Here is a 14088-nt window from a genome sequence, read left to right on the forward strand (position 1 = left end):
CCAGGTAAAATAAATAATTTTGGAAGTTATGGATAAAAATGGCCTTTAAAAAGAGGAAAGACAATGCAAAGACTGGCATGCTATATTACATAAAATATTGGTATTATAGTAATAAAAGTTAATACTTTTAATTAAGTCTCAGGGGAAGATTTTTTAACCCTTCTAAAGAGGCAAAGTGGAGGTGTTGCTCACTACAACCAATCAGATTCTATCATTTATCTAGACTGCACTAGATCAATGATAGCTGGAATCTGATTGGTTGGTATGGGCAATACCTCCACTTTGCCTCTTTAGAAGAGTTACTCAATCTACCCAGAGGTTCTATAAATGGTACCTATGTTTTAAAAGTTGTGCTTGTGTCTTTGTATAGTAACAGACCTCTTTATTAACATTTGTCATCCTCATAATGTACATTACCACCTGTATTATACCAGCACATCCAGCTCTATTGTTCCAAATGGATAAATTAGTGACTAACAATTAACAACAATGGGATTAACAAAGAAATCCACAAAGCCTCAGGCTCTCTTGCAAAATGGACCCACCACAGACTATTAAAAAAAACAAAAAAACGAACAAACAGCTGTGGACCTCTCAATCGATAAGATGCAAATTGGCTTATTAACTTAATGTATTAATCACATCTGACCTCTATAACTAGTGCTGTAACTATACTGAAAGCATGAGCTGTTCCCATGACCCACATTTGTCAGTTGGATTTTCAGTGTATTTGCAGCCACAGTGATCAATAAATCACTATTTTGACCATCTGGTGAACACAACACACAACTGCCAGTCATTATTGCAGGGCACGATAAGGGCCCAGTCCAGGGCAAGTTTTAAAGTTGTGGCTACCTTAAAAGTCAAAGAAATACTCAAATCACAGGAACAAGCTGTTACAATATAATTTCTACAATACAATAAGCAGACCTCGGACGTACCAGAAATTCAGCATCCACATAACTAAGTGCAAGCTGTAGACCTCTGGGGAACTGAACCAAAATAGTTCTGCCACAAGTTTTACTTTCCTTTGATTGATGAAGGGCTCCCTCATGTGGCTAAAACGTTGCATTGCAATTTTATGACTTCCGTGACCGCAAATTCTTCCTATTTTTTTACAAACATTTCTGACCATTTTGTTGCAGAAGCCTAATTATATATGATGATACCACAATACTGTGCCAAATGATTTCTCTTTCAGGAAGTGACTAAAAAAGTAACAAACAAACTTCCAGCTGTATATTCCTGCTGGCTGGATATTTATATAAACTCACTGTTTATGCAAATATAATTTAGTGTTGTTAATATGTTTACTCATGGCATAATATGATTTGGGGCACTACTGTATAGCATAATATGATTTGGTGGCCCTATTGTGGCATAATATCAACTGGGGGCACTATTGTATGAACTGGGGCACTATTGTGGCATAATATGATTTGGGGGCTATTAATTGAAAGTGGGGCTGTTTGGGAAAAAAATAACGTCTATTTATTAAATGTGAATAGGAATTATTTAATGGCAGTGATGGTTGCGGGAAATAGGTATATTTCTTAAACGTAAATGTGATTTCATTTATTTGTGGGGTTTATTTGGAGGGAGGTAAATAGGTTTATTTATTAAACGTGAATACTAGTATTTTAATGTTGGGGCTGGAGAGAGGCCTAATTATAATACATGGGTTGCATTGATTAAACACCAGGGCTGGTTGGAGGTTTCTAAATTACATGTACCCATTTTTTTTTCCAAATAGGGCCTCCAGCATTCGAGGATCCAAACAAGCAGCAACTAAAGACACCAGCAGCCACAGGTGGTGATAGTGACAAGAACACTGGTGGGGAAGCCCCGAATTTTAGTGACTGTCTCGTTTAGTGAGATTTGGTCCGACTACAAGGACAGTTGGGAGGTAAGTCCCACTTCACACTGTACTGCTTGTGAAGGCAGAGCTGCGGGCACCTAACAGTATTGCACATAGTATTGCCTGTATATTTGTCTAACATTTTGCCTAATATGATAACCATGTTACATAATAGGGACCCCCTGTCTTAAATACCCTGTGCCCCCCGAGCGTTACTCCAGCTCTGGTTAGCAGGAGGGAGCGGATAGTTGCTCCCAGTCCCTGGATAGGACACAGCCTGCAGAGCAAGCCAAAGAGCTCTAAATCTCACAAGATTTGGTAATCTCGTGAGACTAAGAGCTTCCCTGCTCACTCTACAGGAAGTTCCCACTCTGATGGATGTCAGCAGCACCAGAAGCACAGATAAGTACAGTGGGCTGGGGGTGTCATAATGTGCCTCGGGGGATAGCATGATGTGGCTGGGAGGGCGTGATAAATGTAATGTTTTATTATAATGCTGGACCTGAGGTTGGCCTGTGTACTTTAAATGCCAGGGCTGATTTTTAGTCCCAGTCCAGCCCTGACAATAGCTATGCTAAAAAAAACAACAACATTTTATTAAAACCTCTTTATTAACCTCTTAAATCCACAGGGAATGTTCTTTCCTGTTTAGTTTACATGGATATAAAGCACTTTAATAGACAAATGTAACTTGTGTCTAACGGAGCCTCGATAAGAATTAATAAACTCTATTGACCTGAAGGGGTCAAATGCTCAGCCAATTAGATCGGCTAGTGTCTGACAGGCTGGACTATGGGAAACCATTCTGATTGGCTGAGGACCCATATGCATAAAGGACATTGAACAGCAGCTTTGTTATAATATCATGTGGGGTCCAGGCCTTACTTACCATCTTTTCCTGTTGTACAGGACCAGCATAATGCCATGTGCATGGTAGGAAGGCACAAAGCTTCAGGGACATCCCAACAGCCCGTCCGCACTGCAAAACTATGGTTTTATTGGTACAGTCAAGGACAAAGGGGACCGGCACTGTAGGATCAGCCACTACACATCCTAGGCTCCCGTCTAGAGCCCAGTGGGCATTGGGGGGCCTAGATCTCCCTATTTTTATGCTTTGCTTTTCTTGAAAAATAGAGGGTGTATGTGGGTCCAACCAGTATTGTTGCCTAGGGGTCCCAATTCCGGCTTCACTGCGCTTACACTGCCAAATTCAGTGTTGGCTAACCTGTGACACTCCAGCTGTTGTGAAACTACAAGTCCCAGCATACCCTTCCAGCAATAAGCTGCTACATATTGGCAAAGCATGCTGGGACTTGTAGTGTCACAACACCTGGAGTGTCACAGGTTATCCAACACTGGCCCAATAACACCCCCCCACCCCCTCCCCCATCGTGCTTCCTAAGAGGAATAGAGGCGGTGGCCACTTCTGCGTATGCACTGATATGTAAGGGGCTTCACACCTGATCAGGGTCTGCTTTGGAACATGCCAAAAAACATTTTCCTGACACGGCTTAGAGGAACAGCATGTGTATTCAGTCTCAGTCAGTGCCATGGTAACAGCTAAGCTCTGAGTACAATAAAAGTTCAATTTGCCAGTGACTCTCCAAGTTCGCCCGGACTGTTATCATGCACAATATCTGTGGAAACTCAGCACCTCTATGGGTGGCACTGTGGTTAGCATTGCTGCCTCACAGAACCGGGGGCCTTTGGTTCAAATCCAGCCAAGGTGTATTGAGATTGTACCACTCCCTACAACCAGGCAGGATTCCTTCTTTCCACGTTCTGAAGACATATCGGTAGGTAAATTGGCTGTTGTGTGCGTGTCTGTGGTGGGGGAATTAGATGGTAAGCTCTGCTGGAGCAGGGACTAACCTGGCTGAATAATACCTTGTGATTGTACAGCACTGTGGAATATGTTGGCACTATATGCTACATGGATAATCCTATGTGTAGGACAATTGACACTTTATTGTCCTTATCAAATGTTTGAACCCTTCTCTTTGTGTTTACATGTTTTCATTCTGATCCACATTTGTTTATTACTTTAAGGTATGTCCTTTTCACAAGTAAAAACTCCAGGCAATTGGAGTATCAGCGTTTTATGCAGTCACATAGTTTTTAATTCAGATACTCGGTTGTGTGAAACTTTCTTCTTACTGCACTGAAAACAAGAAGTAATGAAACACCTCACAACATCTTTATTTGAGTTTTTTTTTATTGTGAATGTCAAAATATTCTGTGTCTACAAACTAAATAGATGAAATTGTCAGGTGCTAAAATATAATCATGTAACTGGAAGACCCTTCCTCGACCATTATTTACAGATCAGGCAAGTAATTCCGTGCTTTGGAAATATGGGCTTGGTAAGATTGTAACAAGGAAACTTATATCATTTACACAAAAGTATCATTTACATAAATAAAATCTCAGTTATCTGGTACAATCAAATGCTTGTGAAACAGAGCTCTTCCACGATACAAACGGCATCTTCCCCCTCAGCTTTGTGCGTTTTCCTTCATCATTTGGTATAGGAAGTCCAGCATCTGGAAATACATTGAAAGTATGTAAGCTCAGGTCAGAGCCATAGGCAATTGTCTAGGATGTTTTATGCATAATCTGGCATCTGGTATTGTTATATTAAACTACTACAGGGAAGAACAATCACAGCTAGCATTATGCACATATATAGCAAGAAATATTCAAGAAAGAAGATAAGAGGATTATTTTCAACAACCTTTGGAATATATTTTAGTAATGTTTTTATGGACCACTCCAGGACCTTGGATTATATTTTTGGGACAACTATGGGACCTGGGAATATTATGTTTTTTTTATGGTTGCAAGCAATCTGGATTAAAAGCTTACAAAATTGGATTGCTTACAGACAAATACATGGTAAGTATATGGGGATTTATTATTTTTAATAAAATTTAATAAAGCAAAGAGGTGTTTGATTTATTTACATTATTTTGTTTTTTTATTTTTAATAAACTAATGTGGTTTTAACAAGGGGTATGTTTTATTTAAATTTTACTTTGTGGAACTACATGACTCAGTGGGTGTCAGGATATGTTGGCACTTGTGTTTCTCTGAGTGTCAGCATGCCCTGGCTGCCATGGGTATGCTGGTGGTTGTAGTTCTAAAAACACGACTGCCCAGACTGTTTATGGCAGTCAGAGATGGCTGGGACTTGTAGCTGCACAAACTAAAATAGTGTTTACCATTTTATTACCCCAACACTCGCCACCCAGCAGTGTGGGAAGAGCCCTAATGCTTTCAGCACGGGGCTGGGTATCCCTAGAGGGATGGACCCAACTCCCTAGGGAAGTCAGCCCGATGCTGAACAGCCTGGGGCTGGTTTGTCATTATGGCAGGGGGACCCCACACTGCGAGTTCCTTTTCTATAGTGCCACCAGCCCTGGCTGGCTTGCCTAGTGCTGGTTTTCGTAAAATTTGGGGTCCCCACACTCCCCTCCCCCCCCCCAATTTTGCGATTACCAGCACTAGGCTGGCAGCACAAGGGTAAATGGTGTTTGGAGGGGGATCCGTTCCTTGTTGACTACAGGTGTAAACAGAGCCTACTTGCAGCCAAGAAGGCTCTTACGTGCCTTAATGACTCAGGCCCAATACATCTAACAGCACAACCCAAGCAGTGTGGAAATAATGTCACACGCTGTATGTATTGCAGTAGGATTCTGGTGTGTGTATCCTCCTACTGGATCTCCACTATCCAATGCTGAGAGCAATACCCATATAATAAAAAAAAAAAGGGCAAATATTAGTATTAGTATAAAGTATTTCAATCATTAAATAGGAAATAGTATCACATAAAGTCTTGGTAAACCTACTTGTTACCATCATTGTGAAGTATGAGGAGTGGTACTTGAGTTTTCCAAATCTGGAACAGTAATTATACCAATGCATGTCACTTGCGTTCAAATGTAATCTCACAGTGACCTCAGACGCGTTTCACACGTTGTGAAGACACTCTCAAGTCATTTAGGAAGTCCATGGTGTGAAATGCGTCTGTCAAAAATGGCATCACTGAAATCCACTTGAAACACATAGTACACATCTGAGTCCGATTCGTCTTTGGATATTCGAGTGACCGCTTACTGCAAACTTAACTTGTAACAGCAGATTTACCAAGACTTAATTTTAAGTGATGCTATTTCCTTTTAATGAACACAATACTTTATGTTATCTCTTCTTTTTTTATATTATTATTATTTTTTATTTATGTAGCACCAACATATTTCAGTGCTGTAAAGAGAATGTTTGTTCATTCGCATCAGTCTCTCCCTCAGTGGAGCTTACAATCTATATTCCCTGTCACAGACATACAAATGTACAAATTAGGGGTAATAGAGTCAGAATCTTATTCAGCTTCCTTTTTGTGTTTGAACCATGGGATGAAACTGGGGCTCCAAGAATAAATCTGTATTAACATGGGGAGAGCATGCAAAAATATATTAACACTGCCTAGATCATATTTATATAGAAGTTTTGTGACAATTACACCTGTTGGTATGACCCCTAAATAACCAGGTACTGGTCATGCAGACTGCTGTATTGTCTTTCTGAGAAGCACAGTATTGGTGTATGCTCACACCCAACCATTCTCTATCCTCTACCTGACTAAATAATTTTATTCTACTGTCAAGATTTTTAAATGATCCCATTAGTTTTATTGCTAAACCAAATTAAAGAGCATAAATACCTCCCAAATGTCCCGATTTAAGTGGGAGTCTCTGTCCCGCTGTCGTGATAGGGACAGCTGTGGAACGTTGGGAGAGATGTCCCATTTAACGCTGCTCTGCACAACAGAGCAGAAGTGAAGGCAAAACGCGTGTAACTGCTACGGCACGCGGCATTGAACGTGTGCTTTTAGAGGAGGGTGGAGCGCTCCAAAAATAGTTGGGATATTTAGGGGAGGGATGGTGCATCGCTGGACCATATAACAAAATCTGAGAAGGGGTTGGGCAATGTCGTTCTTGCCGATCGGGATCCCCGTTCTGCAATCAAAAGATCAATGCGGGAGCGCTCTATAGAGCATTTTAGGGGTCAGGGGTGTCAGGCGGGCCGCAAGGGCCATGGATCAGGAAGGGCAACCCGACAACCCGGCATTGCTGGGCCCCCCTCACCTCGGGGCCCCGTAACGGCCACACCGCCAGCACCCATGACAGTTCCGCCACTGGGCATATCACATGGTTATTAGTTACTATTTCCTTTATTTATTACTATTTCCTAAATGCCGGTGAATAAGAAAGGCTTACACCTAGCACAACTAATAATATATTTCCTCATATGGTTAAACATTTTTTAGTTTTATGAGATACACTCTCTCCCTGGGTACGTCTAGACATGAATAGAAATCCAAAATTCTAGCAAAATATCTCACTGCTCTGAGGGTCATTAAAAAAGAGCAAAAATATAGCTGCCTACATATAAATTGGTACCCACCCATGTACAGGGAAAGTAAATGTATGATGGGATTACTGAGCTCCTGCTAAAATAATTTGTTTTATAACAGTAATGCAGGAGTATGAACATTTGACTGTTTACATCTCCCATAAAAAATATAAATGATCAAGTACACATCAGACATGAAGCAATAAAGAAAATATTTAACTCAATTAGCTGTTACTATGTTACCTATTCTACTAGGGTTAGAGAAGCAGCTAACATCCCTGTACTGGAATGACACTATCAGACACACTGTTTCTCCCTGATTGGGACTCATTAGTGTAGACTAAATATCATCTGTTTGGCATGTGAGGCAAGGGGAATAAAGGGGAAGAGTTTGTAAGCTCCTCCCTAGTAGTGGCCATAGGCAAATAAGCAATTCCATTACTTCTGAGAATACCATGTACGTGGCTGCTTTTAGGATCAGTGCTTTATCCTCAGGATTTTCGGAGCATGACAGTGCTGAGAATTTTAACATCAGGCAGGTTACTCCACCCTAATTGGGACTCACTGGTGTAGGTTAGGTGTGTTCTGCTCTGCATGTGGAGTTCTATCAAAACAACCTCATTAAAATTGACAACTTGCACTTCCTATACTGAACAGCATACCCATATCCTACACTGATGAGCCCTAATCATGATGAAACAGTCTGCCTCATGACATACCTGTGTCATGCTGTGGCCTGCTATATGTATAAAATATGTAATATTTTACTAACACATTTTAATATACAAAATAAAAATAAAACAACAATGGGCTTCTCTGTCGCCCTGGTCCCAGACTCCAGGCCAGTCTGCATAAGAAGCACCTAGGGGTATATTTACTAAACTGCAGGTTTGAAAAAGTGGGGATGTTGCCTATAGCAACCAATCAGATTCTAGTTATCATTTTGTAGAATGTACTAAATAAATAATAACTAGAATCTGATTGGTTGCTATAGGCAACATCCCCACTTTTTCAAACCCGCAGTTTAGTAAATATGTCCCATTTGCACCAGCTACAGATCAGGTGTAAGTACTGTCAGGGCCGGTGCTAGCCTCCATGGCGCCCTAGGCATTTTTACAAAATCGGCGCCCCAGCTCCCCCCCCGCGCAACAATCGGCGCTCTCCTCCCTCCGTCTTTCCTTACCTCACCACCGCCGCCTCTCTGCTTCGTCTCCTCCCCTCCACTCACTGACACTAGTGAGTGGAGGGGAGGAGACAGAGCAGAGAGGCGGCGGTGGTGAGCAATAGCCTCTTCCCCCCTCCCCCGTGCATCTGAATGCTGTGCGGGGGCCGTGACAGGTATGGTCAGCGGTCGCCGCACAGTTTTAAAGTAATTTTCATTCTGGAGGGCGCCCTCCAGAGCCCGGCGCCCTAGGCAAGTGCCTAACCTTGCCTAATGGGAGCGCCGGGCCTGAGTACTGTGTGATAGTGATGATGTTAGGTATACATGCCAGAACATGTGCTTACAACTAGGAACAACTGTAAATATTCATTTTATGTACAGTGCGCATTGAGATCCCCCAATAAATGTATCTCATGTAAAAAAATAAAAATAAAATAAAAAACACTTTTTTTCCCCAATGTCCATTTCTTAATCTATATTTTTAACAGGTAACAATAAGTGAATATTTTTATTTCTGAGCTTTCTGCTGGGACTTGATATTGACATATGTATTGTGCATATCCAGCAGCGTGTCGTGTCTGTCTGCGTACGGCGAGTGCCGTATAGTCAGCGCGACCTTACACCCGTATTCAACAGGAGGTGTTACAGACCCGCTTGCAGTTGAGTACAGGCGTACAGGCATTCAAATTGCGCGCGTTTGTTTTTAAACGCAAATTGCCATCACGTTGTGTTCCTTAATCAATCAGGTCCTCTGTGTCATTTTAAATGCCAGGAGTCAAAAAGAGAGGTTGCAGAGCCCCCCACCCCTTATGGGTCCTGCCAGGAAACAAGTGGTCAGATCTGATATGGAAAAAATGGAACTCAAATGAATTCTATTTTATAACCTGCAGAGAAATGTTATTTAACATGTTGTTTAAAGGAGCAGGGGGCTTTTATAAATCACATAAATATAAAAATACCATGCGAGATATACTAATATAATTATTCTACTTTTTACCACCAATTTCCTGGTAGAATAATTTGTAAGGTTCCTCTAGGATTTGTATATACTATATAGCATTGCCCACCACCCATCGTACACCGGCCTTAATATCCTTCACTATGCAATGACATCAGTGATAAGTTACTAGACATTAAACAATCAATCACCTCTTTGTAGTTGTTGTTATTGTCCTCGGAATCCCAGAACTTCCTGTTATATAACTTTGTGTCTCTCATTGGCTGGAAGCTTCTGCTGTCGCTTGTCTCTAACATCCTCAATAAACCGAGAAGAGCCTCTTTCCATTGCTGGGGCCCCTCCATTGGCTTGTCCCCCTCAGCATAGCCAGCGGCTGAGGTCCTGTCTCCATCATAGATATAAGGATATTCCTCTATACTCTTTTTACCCATTAAGTGACCTTGAGAGGAACAGAAAATCACAGAAAAACACGATTAAAATCATATTAATAAATTGCTAATTACCCACAGTCATGACAAAGAATGTAGCGTAGAGTTTTTACATTAAGTCTACCTTTGTGTACTGTACCTGGATGAATCTATATAGCAGACTACACATAGTCACCATTTATTTATATAGCGCCACTGATTCCGCAGCGCTGTACAGAGAACTCGCTCACATCAGTCCCTGCCCCATTGGGGCTTACAGTCTAAATTCCCTAACATACACACACACACACACACACACACACACACACACACACAGACTAGGGTCAATTTGATTGCATCCAATTAACCTACCAGTATGTTTTTGGAGTGTGGGAGGAAACCGGAGCACCGAGGAAATCCACACAAACACAGGGAGAACATACAAACTCCACACAGATAAGGCCATGGTCAGGAATTTAACTCATGACCCCAGTGCTGTAAGGCAGAAGTGCCACCGTGCTGCCCAAGGAAAGAAGTCACATGAATTCTCATGATGATTGGTGGATCAGGTTATACCCTTTTCCAATAGTTCCTAACTTCAGTCCTCAAGCACCCCCAACAGTCCAGGTTTTAAGGATATCCTTATTTAGGCACAGGTGGTTGAATCGAAATGACTGAAGCACTAACTATGTTCCCTGTACTCAAGCATGAATATCCTTAAAACCAGGACTGTTAGGGTGAAGGGGGCTTGAAGAGATCGATTGGTTAAAAAAAAAAACAGTGTAAAAAGAGTAATTATTTTAACACCATTTTTGGTATCAGCCACTTTCTCTGTGGTTCCAGTTGCACAGTTGCGCAATACTAAGATTAGGCATTGATGAAATAAGGACGACCACATTGTCAACTGATATCGCTAGTTATTTGAGGATGGAATGAGCAGAGGTTCAGGAGAAAGCAGAGAAATTTAAAATAAGTTCTCAAAGACAGCTACACGCTTAGTAAGTTTGAGCTGCGGTCACTCCAATGATCATCAATGATTTCTAGTTTTACAGCCGATTAAGTTGCAGCGACCGTAGCATAGGCTGAAAGTATTGATTCTTCACCTCTCACGAGGGGGTAAGACTCAAATGCGCCTCTAGGTAGAGCTTTGACCAGAATCTCTGCAACCACAATCACAGACTACAATGTGCAATAAAGGCGCAAATCCGCCTGAGCACTTAATTCAATCGTCTATAGGTTTCTTAAGTGTTAAAGGCGCCATATAGGGTATTAAACTTGCAGAAATGTCCCTTAGGGTTCACTAAGAAGGGGTTCATTTATTTAGTACAATGAAAGTGTTTGTTGTCTGCTAGGAACCCCCACAATTATTTTTATTTTACTGTTATCGTACTGTAAACATTTTTTTGAAGGGTGTGTTTACAATAACACTATAATAAACTATATCTGCCGTTCATCTATAGTTCATCGAGGCTTTATCTGGAATACATTTGTTTTGCTCCGTTTCCTTTGTTTTTTTTTGTTGGAATAACTGTTCCTAAGTGGTGAAGCTGCAAATGTAATCACTGTAAGTTTTCTATCTCCAACTTTTAATTGTAACGGCAAACAACAATTCTGATTGGATAATAATGCACCATTGTCCTTAAACAGCTTTATATGTAATAACTGCTCATCGCGTTCACACATATATACTGTTTATTTGTGAGATACGTCTGTGATAATGGATAGTATATAGATTGGTTGCTCTCGGCTCAGGAAAACCGAGTAAGAAAAACTAGTTAAAAACACAAACTCAGTTTTAACCTTTAAAGAGTGAGTTGCTCTTACTGGGTGATGTCTCTTTTTAAAGCTACAACAACGAAAGTGTATTTTTAATCATGATAGAGTGGACTAGTTTGCATTGTATACAGCTGCACGTTTGCAGGATGAAATACCTGCCTCTAAATAATCACATTGCAGTAGTCACTAAGCTGCACTGTATGGAAACTTACATTTTTGACAGTATAGATGATATACGGAATTAATCCTTACGTAAATATATTACTTTTAATATTATAATATGTAAAGTATTGTGTTTCATATTCAGTACGTATGCACAGAAATATGCACATAACTCATATATATATATATATATATATATATATATATATATATATATATATATATATATAAAATATAAAATAATATATTATAATAACATATATATATATATATATATATATATATATATATATATATATATATATATATATTAAATTCAATTATTAAAATATATATATTAAATAATTTTATATATATATATATATATATATATATATATATTAAAAAAATCGCAAAGACACTATTATTGAAAGTTAATAGCTAATTATATACATTAAAAAACGAAAAGGTCTATTATAGAGCGAATAGATATCTCAATTTGTATGTATCTATTTATTTTCAGTATTTTAATTTTGAAATATTATTATCCTATCCTTACTAACCAATGATTGGAAAGCTAATATTGCTCTGTATCGTTGGTATTTTATGACATATACATTTTTTATTTCACGGGTCTTTTACTCTGTTTCAAAAACTCGTATCCAGTCTCATAAATCGTCACCGCAACATAGTAAACGATTCTGATGTTTTGTTTGTTTTCTCTATTTGGTCATTTTTATTAAATACTTTGCATTCGTTACATACCTTATCGTCCTATGAGAAACGGTATATAAGACAAAAACGTGAGAATTCACATTTTTCTGGGAGAATTCTATCTGTTGAAAAGTTTTCGTTTTTTTCAGTACAGGCTTAATTAATTTGCACAATTTGAAAGCGAAATTGACATTGCTCTGAATTTATAATTTGTTAGTAGTTAATTTAATATTAAAACACAAGAGTAACTATTATAATCCTTTCTTTAATATACGCCGACACATATTATTGCGCAGTAGCTAGTATAGAGCCTGTAGAACCTTGTTATAAGGCACTATAGACAATTATTAGATGTAATTAGTTGTACATACTGTATATTTCAGTAGATGTAATTAGTTGTCCATACAGCATATTTCCTCCGATGCAATTATTATACCATTATTGCTGTGAGCACATTTGATTTGAATGACAAAGAATCGTGAATACAGGTGTCATTATCTGTTTCCCCATATGTCCGTGTCAGAATACAGCAGGATACAGTCTCATTATCATCAAGACATTAACTGTCAAGATTTTGTTAGCTGCAAAAATGCCGATAACAATTCTCATGTACACAGAGCAGTCTGCACAGTCACTGCATGTCTGTGGTGTGATATACACTACAAGTTTATTGCATTTCTTCCCTCCTATGTATATGTTGCATCCTGCACAGATTGGCATAAGATAAGAGTCTTACATATTATTAATGTCGCTATTGCGCCTATTTACATCGATATTTGTGCAGTCTTTTACATTCCCTTAACCCAGAGGTAGGCAAATCTTTGGCTCTCCAAACTTTTGAGGAACTACAAGTCTCAGCAGGCAGGACCTGCTGGGACGTGTAGTCCCACAACAGCCGACGTTGTCTAAGCCTTCCTTGATTCACTGTCTAATTAAAAGCAGTAAGCGTGCTCTAATACCTGGTGGAGCTTCCTATACATTATTAGGAGAGAAGGTGCACTTACCAACAGCCCAGTGGCTGCCCCGGGGGTATATTTTAGAGGCAGGGGCTGTCTCGGTGTGCTGCTGGGAGGGAGCTGCCTGGGAATGGACTTTGAAGAGGATCAGGGTGCAGAGGATGAGGGAGAAGAGGGTGCGGTATCTCCAGAACACCAGAACTCCGTCCATGATGGGTGTAAGTAGCTGTCCGAGGTGCTGAAGCTGAGGACAGGCGCTGACTGTGGTGCTGAAGCTGAGGACTGGTGCTGTCCGAGGTGCTGAAGCTGAGGACAGGCGCTGACTGTGGTGCTGAAGCTGGACTGTTTAGGAGCTTTACCTGGACTGTCAATGCAATGACGCCTGTTAGGAGATATCCTTATATCTCCACTGGAATCCGTGTTATTCCTGTCCCTACTTCTCACAGAGCATTTATAAGTGAAGAAGGGAAGGTCTAGTGCCAGAATTTATCAGGCTGACGCCCCCCTCCGCCTCCTCCCCTCAACAGGACCCTTTACTGACCTTACCCAGAAACTGACCCGGTCTCTGCAACACCCCGTCTGAGTCACCTATGCCAATATCACTTATAATCCATGTCACTCAAATCTTATTACTATCTATTTCCAATAATAATTCTCCCACCCCCCCCCCCTTTTTGTTCCCTTCTGCAGTGTTTTTTGTTTAG

The 14088-nt window shown here is 40.2% G+C and overlaps 1 protein-coding gene across 1 annotated transcript; it reads right to left on the reverse strand.

The window, feature by feature from the left end:
* Positions 1-4055: 4055 nt before the first annotated feature.
* On the reverse strand, positions 4056-13823 carry GRP (gastrin releasing peptide). Its single transcript, XM_075193742.1, has 4 exons — positions 13682-13823; positions 13433-13650; positions 9582-9829; positions 4056-4401 (listed from the first exon to the last, which is right to left on the reverse strand). The coding sequence occupies exons 2-4, from the start codon at positions 13593-13595 to the stop codon at positions 4354-4356; spliced, it is 459 nt and encodes a 152-aa protein (XP_075049843.1). The 5' UTR covers positions 13596-13650; positions 13682-13823; the 3' UTR covers positions 4056-4353.
* Between the last annotated feature and the right edge of the window lie 265 nt (positions 13824-14088).

This window comes from Mixophyes fleayi, chromosome 1, assembly GCF_038048845.1.
Source record: "Mixophyes fleayi isolate aMixFle1 chromosome 1, aMixFle1.hap1, whole genome shotgun sequence".
NCBI lineage: Eukaryota > Metazoa > Chordata > Amphibia > Anura > Limnodynastidae > Mixophyes > Mixophyes fleayi.

Excerpts from the sequence above, each read along its gene's own strand:
- GRP (XM_075193742.1), bottom strand. The coding sequence starts at position 13,595 with ATGGACGGAGTTCTGGTGTTCTGGAGATACCGCACCCTCTTCTCCCTC. Across the intron at positions 9,830-13,432 it reads GGGCAGCCACTGGGCTGTTG|GTCACTTAATGGGTAAAAAG; the intron begins GTAAGTGCACCT and ends GTTCCTCTCAAG. Across the intron at positions 4,402-9,581 it reads ATAACAACAACTACAAAGAG|ATGCTGGACTTCCTATACCA; the intron begins GTGATTGATTGT and ends ATGTATTTCCAG.